Here is a 9,841-nt window from a genome sequence, read left to right on the forward strand (position 1 = left end):
TACAATGAAATAAACTGTTACTTATTCATGGAGTAAGTTTTACATTGGCGTAAGTTTTCGAAAACAGATGACGACGTTACGTCTTTCCTCGTTATTTCTTCTGTGGATAATGGATTCAAAATACAAACAAATCAAAGGCGTCCTGGCCTGGAGTGTGTTTGACCTATGTGGGTCATCTGTAAAAGATTACCACATGTTGATGTAATATTGTACCCTAAATGTGTTAAGGGTTTGCTCTTTGGATTTGTATTGCATTTGTTGTATTTTCATTCATTGCAAACCACACGGTAATTTAAGTAACTGAACACATGTATGCATTGAAATTAATCCAACTGTAAAATGTTTAATTACAAAGCGAAATAAGTTTGCTATACCTGAACACAAATACAGAGAGAGAAAAATTCTGGTTGTTCACACTGCTATTTGTTATGTGACGGTTATGTGTATTCATGATAGCTCAATGGCCCATGAAACAGTGATACAAAGTGTCTTCCGCCGTCAGTTTCAACTGAAAAATTGGTGAGTTCTCATCTGTTCCGTTTTTGTTCAAATGGTCACAAATTTTCTCAACCAATGAAAGACTTGATGCTCGTTCTCATTTTTTCAAATTTCCGTCACAATGATGTTCTTTAAAGTGCAATCACGACCGCTTTTGCTCAGCTGTTTAACAGCGCTCGATCGCATATTTATGAATGTTGTTGGAGAGCCAGTTTTTCCGATAAATATCATTTCAATTCTCAACAGGCCTAAATTCAGCAAATGGCTCCTTGAAAAAAAATTCCCCCCACAGAACAAGGACCCTACCAGCTGATTTAGAAACAGTCAACACACAGTGAGAGTGTGCGTGAGCGCTAATGACCGCCTCTTGTCTCTGCAGCATGATGAGCTCACACTGAGGTCATCACATGCTGCAAGGCCGGCTGCGCTTTTTGTATTCTAAATAAATACAAGCAATAGAATGGGACAGTCTAGCACTCGAGCATTATTGATGGAATAATGAATAATGATGTGCAGGGGTCACTGAGTTAAAGGTCAACTGTGGAGTAATTTTAGAAAATCCCAAACTAAATATTTTTGTATGTCACAAGTGAAGTAATGAAACAAAATACATTCAATAAAGCATGAAAAAATCATTTCTATTTTGTAAATTTGACAAAGTAATCGTTTTCCCGAAGGTTCCATCCATGCACTCAGACAGTTTGAATGTTTTCGTACAGGATTATGTACACGTAATACTTTGAAGCGAATTTTGATAAACAACAGCCAGAGATATTCATCGATTAGCACACCTACCCTTTTAGCAAATCCGGTTGAGAAAACAGAGGTCTTCTAAGTGGTGGTAACAGAGAATGCTCGTCAATTTTCAGTTTAGTGATCTATTAGCATAGCATTCGGTTAGTTTATTTAGCATAGCTGGTCATAGTAAAAAAATATTTAGGTCGTAGTTGAGTCTCAGGTAGTAACGTTTAGTCAGACCACCCCCGACCCTCTCCCACATCCCAAGTGAAATGGACCTCCAGGCAATGCCCCCTTTGAGCGTCGTTTTCAAATATTAGTGAGGGGTAGAGCATGAGTCTGGTATGGGGGTGAGTAGCCCTTTAAGACACTGCGTGCACTTGAAACGTTGTAGGATGGTGAAAGTTTGACATGGATGGATTATATGACATACCGCGTGATTGACCTCTTTGAGAAATGTTACAAGTGATCAAGCTTAACGGAACAGAATGTGTTCAACTTTGGAGGTTCCACTGTATCTCAAACATGGGGTGACAAAGTTCTGGCCCACAAGACAGAGAATTAACTTCACAAGGGGAGCCCCAAGGGAGCAAGATGTGCTGTGAGCCTATGGGAAGCAGAACATAGGTGACTGATGGCGCACTGAAGCCTGAGTGCGACACCTGGACTGCCTGTCACAGTCCCAAGTAGAAAAAGCGACATTTGACAGGATGGAAGTTGAGACTGCAACACCACAAGTCAGGACCAGCTGACAGGAAGGATGAGAGGTGTGCAGTTCAACTCAATGATTCCCCCAATGCCTTTTCAATCTTGTCAGCCTCCTATTTCCTCTCCTTTTCTTTGTCAGCATGACCCTTTAAATAAACCATGGTCCGGAGGAGGCTGAAGCTATCAATTAGAGTCATCTTGATGAGCCTGTGAGGATATTAATAAGTAGGCGTGTGACAGAATGGGATGAGAGATCTCAAACCGGCAGGCCCTTGAATTTCCCGGTCTACATCACTAAGCTAAACCGATACCCAATTATGTCTTCTTCGTCGACAAACTAGCAGAGCAGCTGCGAGTTGAAGAGTCTTGCCATGTCAGAACTGGCCAGGCACGTGCTGGAGAAAGCCAAAACCTTGAAGGAGATGTCACAAGATGGCTGGAGTCAGACGCTTGAGTGAACGATGGTCCCCACGCTTGCCTGAAAGCATGACATTGCCAAAGGGGAAAAAAAAAAAAAAAACACCATTTTATCATTCAGTGCAATCCGTGCCCTCTCTCCCTGTCAAACATGCCATATGTCCCCGTCACAGGTCGTCTTGCTGCCTTATCGGGTGTGACAGGGCTATTCACACACTGCTCCCAATCAGACACCATCTCCTGCAGGAAAAAAAAAATGCCCACTATGGTTTGGTGACAGGCTGTCAGGCAGAGGGCAGCAACCTCCACAGGGCTTCGGCTGAGAGGCCGCCCATCTGGGGAACGGGCAGAAGCTAGGGGTCACAAAGGGAGTCACAACGTAGACGTGCGCAAATACGCACTCTCCTTATACCTCATTCAGCCGACAACATCTAAAGCTTGATAAAAGCTCATATCTGATTCAGAAACATGGTGACATGAAACAAATGTGTTACCTTAAGTTCTTTTGGGAGAATAGACCATATCGCACTCTGCCACCATCCAAAAACTGATCCATACTTTTTTTTTTTGCCTTTTCTGAATGAACAGAGAAACAACCGCATGCAAATGATGACTCCGTCGACCTGACTACAGCTGCTTGTCCCACCTCCCCGACGGACCTTCTCAGATGTATTGAATCTTGACGGAAACACAGAACGATTGGACGGGATCAGGTTGGGGAAGGACACACAATGATATTGATCTGGTAGTCTGACAGTGCGACCATCGTGAACCACAAAAAGGTTGTGTAGTTCGACAAGGCCATATGTGCAAGGTCGCAAGCAAGTCTAAATTCTTACCCGTCAAGTTTCAAGATTGTCCTAAAACACTTGTGGATGAAACAATCACATTCAGACTCACGTTAAACAGGAATTAGCACACATCTCAATCACTCAGTCGGGTGGCTCTTTGAGAACCGCTGACTCGGTTTAGTGAAAAAGATGACAACTGCCCTCTTCATCATTAAAATAAAAGTTATGTTTCAGGTATTAACAACTTCAGTCTGCGAACGTCAGATGACCAAACTCAGAAAACAGGTGAGCGGTGATTTCATACCTGAGCAACTATGATGTCATTTTCAGTCGACAGAATGTGGCAAAATGCCCGCCCCCTTATATGGACAAAAATGGATGGATTTTGCTGCTTAATCCATAGTCCACAAATATTAATTAGACTAGTGGGGGCGCATAGAACATTATTGGAAAGAAATTTTGGGGGTTGACTTCCTCCACTGTACTTTTCACGTTTTCAAATTCTCGTGTGACACGACATGCAGAGATTACTGTTCAAGTCTGATTGATGGCGTGTTAAGGCATCTCTGCACTTGCTTCCATATGTTTACTTTTGCGCTAAGGCACACCCCTTTGACTTGGTGGCTCCTTAGCTCAACACACAATAACGCTGTAGCAGCTGAATGCATTTCCTAAGTGAGCAATCAGTTGCAAAGTGGGCTAAAAAGCACACTTATCACCCCTGCGATGATACTAAATGGGCGAAGCAAAAGGAGCAGTGGGGCAATGGGGAGTAGTGTTATTCCCTGATTTGAGTTATCTCGCGCAAAGAAGTGGAATGTGTCACCTCAACTCCTGAAAAAAAAGACAAGCCTCCGAGCAGACATTTTATGAAACATTTTCTGTGAAATGATTGCTAATCTATGCAAGAAAGCAATCAGCGGCTCATTCATAATGCATGAGCGACGAGATACCAGTTTTGCAACGCTTTTGGATTATTAGATGTTATCTTGCATGCAGCAGCTGAAATATGAACACCCCTACCTGTCCTATTGTAATTACATGACTGCAGAGGTCTACCGACAAAGTGGTGGTGAGGGAAGAAAGATGCAGAAAAGTGCGACAGACAAGTCAGAGCATCCATTACAATGCGAGTGCAAATAGCTGGAGATGGGAATATTTGTTACTAACGGTTTGGTAAATCCATTTGTGCCATTATACATCAACCTAAAAGCAGTTCCTCTTAGTACATCAGACTGATGTTTTAATGGTCCATCAATCACCGCTGTCATGTGATAACATTTTGAGATCATCCTCCTCCTCCCTGAGCCTCTAATGGTGGTGGGAGGATGAATCTATTGAATTGGCTGCAATCCCAGTGAAATGATGAGAACCTAGCTCTAATTCAAAGCAAGTTCAAAGTGGGAATGTGATGAAATGATTAGTTGTTCCTCAAATTAATGCAAATCAAATTTCATTGAGGATATTTTAGTTCCAAAGACTTGAGTGCACTGAAGAATTTTTGGTGAAAGTTTCGACCCCATTTTGAAGCTTACACAAATATATACACTGTATATATGTGTGTGTGTGTGTGTGTGTGTGTGTGTGTGTGTGTGTGTGTGTGTGTGTGTGTGTGTGTGAGAGAGAATCGGATAAATCACTGTTAAAATTAAAAATTTTAGGAGTGCACAACTGACTAAATGTAATGAAAAATATAATGATGCCTTTCTCGTGATTTGGATTCAATTTAAGCAAAAACATCCATGTTTCATCGTGGTACATTCTAGCTGGCTTCAACACAAGTGTTTTTTTTTTCCTTCAATGATCCAGAGCAAGGATGAAGGGTGCTATAAAAAATCAATGAGCCTTTTCAAAGGCAACAAGAAAGAAAGGTGCTTTTGTCTACAATTAAACAAGTGCGCTAGTGGCACTGAAGTATGACAGTGTGTTGCAGGTACCTGCTTCACAGAATCAATTACTGGATCAATACAATGACATGATACAATTCTGTGATGGAGAGAAAAATAGGAATGTGGAACTGGAAGTCAAAGTGTGTTCAAGGTGGCAGATGTTTACAACAAACACAGTCCGCAGGGACTCTCCACAGAGGGGCCAGTCGAGAGCAATGTGCCTGACATCCAACCAACAATCAAATGTCAGGAACCTTAGAAGAAAAATATGAAGGGGTCACACATTCTCAGATGATTCCAAAGGCAGGTGGAAGAGAGTCATGCTATGCTAATGCTATGCTGTCCGAAGCATTTTTGTAGAAATATCTTCCTTGGATTTGTAAAAAATCTATTTTTAGCAAGTACCATTTATACTGTGGTGGTTCACGGATATATTGTTTCCATTTCCTTTATATTTAGTTAAGTGAAGTAGTTGCAACTCCACTGAAGCACTTTTCTCACAAATTCCTGTTAGAATGGTCAACAGGCCCCTTGAACAAGACTGCCATTGTTAAAAGCTGGTAGACAGGTTAAGGTTACAGAACATGTTCCAAACGTATGGTTATGTATGTATGTCATCCCACATACTGTAGTATGATAGCAAAGCTGATTATGTAGTTTGCAAACGTTTGAGTTTTAAAATGGGTACGGCGATAAGGACAACACATAACTTACCCCTGACACTCAATGCACTCAGTTGCTTGGCAATGCACTAAAGCCTCCCACCCCGGTCCCCCCCGGGAAGATCATGCACAACATCATGATGTTGATGTTTCTTGTCTCTATGAGGGCTGGGGAAAATGGGCCCTGCTGAGCTGATTTCTATGTCCCATTCTGGCGCAGCTACTGTAAATGTGTAACATTAAACTGTTGTCTTGGATAATATAAGATGACAAGACATTGTGAGGCCTGCGAGTGTCGAGTCGCACATGTAAACACACTTTGCAGAAAGTCACTGAAGCTCCTGTTTGTAAAACCGGCGGCCATCAGCGACATGACATGTTGTCAGTCAGCTCCAGTTGCGTTTTCAAACTTAATGGATCCTGACAAGCTCTCCAGCCACCCACTGGGGGTCCAGAGGCAGAGCGCCCTTGGAGAGCATGACCACTCAGCACATTCAAATTTTAACATTTCATTCGTCAATCCATCTTGGTAAAATTAATTCAACATCCTCGATTCTGATCCGTCCACACAAAACTGCATTCAACACTGTATAGCCTTCATTTCTCTGCTCTTTAACTCACTCCTGGGACAGAACTTGTTTTTTTTAATCAAATCCCTCCAACTCAGGCATTTTCTGTTTATCCTTGGACCCCTTTTGCTCCACTTCCTGTATTATCTGAAATAATCTTACGGCTTTCTTAGATTCTATTCATCAGAGCAGAAAGAAGCACGGGTTGACGTTGACTTAAAGAAAAAAACAAAACAAACAAACATCTGTGGCTCACAAGAGAAAAAAAAGGGAGACTAAAAGAGTGATGCGCTTCAAATGAAACAGATTCTGTTGTCTCACTCTTGCCCTCCCCTCCTTCTTGTCGATGCCGGTTCAATTGAAAAGTGCAGTGGTAATTAAATTCCAGCAGGAGGTAGGGGGGCAACTGTGCAGTGTTTTGCCAAGCAGGGGTGTGGAAGATTGGGGACGGTGATGTTTGCTGAACATAAAAATGACACAATCCAAGGGGTCAGAGGGGGCGCCAGGCAAAAAGAAAGGGAGGGTGACAAATGTCATTTATTCAAATACACCGCGGCGCTTAATCTTCATGACATTTAAAGGTGGGGGGAAAAAAAGATGGATATTCAAAAACTTGTAAATCCCAGTGTGACCTTTTTCCAAATCAGTAATACTCCAAACAGATCCATCTTCTGTATGTGCAGCCTTTGCAGTATAATGTTTGATGATTTTGAGGCTGAGAGATGTTCGGAAGACAAAGAGGAGATTACAAGGCGTACAAAAAGTTTTGTTTTAGCTGAGCCTAAAAATGTCCAAAGCAACTCATTCACTTTCATGATTGTTTTGGTACAGTACAATCAAAAGAGTGCAGCGCTGCACTAAAGTAAATAATTAGTCAGGGACGCTCCATAAAGGAAAATGTATGGTACTGTATCGCCATCTGGCGGACAAAAGGGACTACATAAAATTACCAGTTGGATAAGATTCATGAATTTCACCATGAGTCCATTTTTGCTCAGTTTGAAATTGTCCCTTGCTTCACTGGAGCGGCTGAGCAAACCGCAAGTCTTGTTGCATGTCTAAAATGTCCACTTGCACATCCTTGGCTATGTCTTAATAACGGTTTAAGATTCCTAAAATATCCTCCTTGACAGAGAGGGGGGAATGCACTTGGACACCAGGCCCGCCAATACTTGTTTCCCAGCAGTCAAAGTCGCAGTCTTTCAACTCCTGTATCGTAGTCTGGACTACACTGGAGTCCGTTTCTACAAATAAAAGGCAAGTCATGATTGTAGACACTGAGAGAGGAGGCATAAAAAAATATAGTCAAGCCCCATTTATCGCGGGAGATAAATTCCAGGTCACCCGCAGGTGAAAATCGACAAATAAGAGAGACCAAATATACATCTTTTTATATAGTTTTTCCCCTCCTGAACCCACTTAAACTTATAAAAAATTTTTTTTACACACACTGTATTTGTAATTGTATTTGAATTAAAATAAAGTCGTAAACATACTGTATGAATCGTGGTAACTGTGAGACATGCATACAAGAGGCAGGGCTCTGCGGGGTAGCGCGCAACCTCGCTGAGTTTGCGCATCTGAGTGTGAGCTGTAGCTGAGAGCAGACTTAATTGTGTTTGTGTTTAGCTAGTCTTCTCACATTAAATAAATGGCTAAAAAGTGCATCAGAAACTGTGGCTCTCTCCATCTCTGCCACACACGAGGACATTACAGTAAATGTCAACACCCATAAAAAATTTAAAAAAAAACAATCGCTTTAAAAAAATGCGACATCGCAGGGTCGTGAACGAACCGTCCTATTGCAGGAGAAAACTGTACATCCTACTAGAGATCATATAAAACGTCCGGAGTTTTCTAGACAACTAACAACTACCTACCTGGTCTCAGAAGAGTGATGCCACAGCCCCCTCCTCCTGCGCCTGTTAGCTTGCTGTGGAGACCCTTGGCAAGCGTGACCCGACAGAGGGTATCCAGGGCAGGATGTCCCACCCCCATTACATTTAAATGATGTTGGTTGATATCAATGAGCTCCTAGAAATGCAATGACAAAAAAGTAAAGCTGACACTTCTGTACTATTACTGAACGAATGTAATCAAATGTTTGACCCTTGATAAACTCTATCTACATTATATTCTGTTATATAACGCACGTTTCCAAATCCTAACAAATGAGATGTTAAAGAGCATACCTCTAAAACATTGTAGTGCTCTCCTGTGATGGGCTCACAGGTCATCTCAAGGAGGACTCTCTCACAAGTGCAGGAAATGGCGTCCACCGAGTCCAGCACAGTAGTCAAAATGGTGGGAAACTATGGGAATTGGGAGGGGGGGGGGTGTTAAAGGTTATTAACATTTACTTAAACTAACTCAAATTTGTTTTTTAAGAAGTTATGACTTCTCATTACTGAAAAAAAAAGGTTAAATTGCACTCGCCTGATCACAACACTGCCACACAACACGCAGGCTAATGTGTGAACACCTGCTGTTGTCACCAAGGCAACAGCACACAGGGGGACTAGCTAAGAGTTTAATTTCAATATTTTATGACAGCACTCAACACTAGGCTCTGGAGTATGTTCCATACAAAGGAAATGTCTCCGATATTAATTATAACATCAGCAGGTAACGCAGAGGGGGAGGGGAAAACATTTAGTACCTTGTTAATTTTGTCCTTCACCCTGGCAACAAGTACCTTGGTGCTCCGTGGCACTTTAGTGTTAGTGAGGAGGATTCTTAATAATGGCACCCTGGAAGTCAAGCAAAGCACAGAAAAGAGGGCTGAGCTAAATTTGTTCTTCATGTGCCCTGCTGAGACGACAATTTATTCCCACCGACATTAATTTTGGGAGAAAAATATGTGCTGCGATTTTATGAATCCACTCTGCGGAGTTTAATCAGTGTCACTACCTGCTCAGTGGTATTATCCTCCCGGCTAAGAACCTCAGCATGCCTCCTGCACAGAAACAAATCAGTCATTAAAGAGATAATCATCTGATGATAATGAACAGTGTTGCTGCACATAATACTCCAGTGACTCAATTAAAAGAGTGTCCAAGGAGCCACAAAGGTGTCACACAATACGCACGACACCATATGTCAGGCCTCACCCCACGTCCCCACAGCGTTGTCTACTCCGGAAGGATTACCATGGATGATCATTTCACCTTGGAAGGCCCAGCTGTTGATCAACTCCAGGTCCTCCTGACACCATCTGCAAAGATGATTCTCATTATTGATTGTGATCATCTGCTTGACCAAACCACTGGGAATTCTGAATAAATGGTTGGTTGGTGACCAACACTGAGATGATACTGTAATAGAACTGTATGTCACATAAACATTCATTCATTCATTCATTTTCCGAACCGCTTGATCCTCACTAGGGTCGCGGGGGGTGCTGGAGCCTATCCCAACCGTCTTCGGGCAGTAGGCAGGGGACACCCTGAATTGGTTGCCAGCCAATCGCAGGGCACACAGAGACGAACAACCATCCACGCTCACATTCACACCTAGGGACAATTTAGAGTGTTCAATCAGCCTACCATGCATGTTTTTGGAATGTGGGA

The 9,841-nt window shown here is 42.3% G+C and overlaps 1 protein-coding gene across 2 annotated transcripts in view; it reads right to left on the reverse strand.

Annotated features, from left to right (window-relative positions):
* Positions 1 to 1,720: 1,720 nt before the first annotated feature.
* Positions 1,721 to 9,841, reverse strand: part of mvk (mevalonate kinase) — a 10,892-nt gene continuing 2,771 nt past the window's right edge. Inside the window, exons 5-10 of one of the 2 annotated variants that reach the window (XM_019862736.1) lie at positions 9,383 to 9,486; positions 9,183 to 9,228; positions 8,932 to 9,022; positions 8,465 to 8,584; positions 8,153 to 8,306; positions 1,721 to 2,422 (exon numbers count right to left, since the gene is read on the reverse strand). In XM_019862736.1, coding sequence (XP_019718295.1) covers positions 2,370 to 2,422; positions 8,153 to 8,306; positions 8,465 to 8,584; positions 8,932 to 9,022; positions 9,183 to 9,228; positions 9,383 to 9,486 — 568 coding nt within the window. In that variant the 3' untranslated portion in view covers positions 1,721 to 2,369. Of the gene's footprint in view, positions 2,423 to 6,762; positions 7,517 to 8,152; positions 8,307 to 8,464; positions 8,585 to 8,931; positions 9,023 to 9,182; positions 9,229 to 9,382; positions 9,487 to 9,841 lie in introns of those variants that run through there. The other variant, XM_019862735.1, reaches the window with a different exon arrangement.

The sequence above is a fragment of the Hippocampus comes genome, unplaced genomic scaffold (assembly GCF_001891065.2).
Source record: "Hippocampus comes isolate QL1 unplaced genomic scaffold, H_comes_QL1_v1.1 scaffold147, whole genome shotgun sequence".
In the NCBI taxonomy this organism is placed as follows: Eukaryota; Metazoa; Chordata; class Actinopteri; order Syngnathiformes; family Syngnathidae; genus Hippocampus; species Hippocampus comes.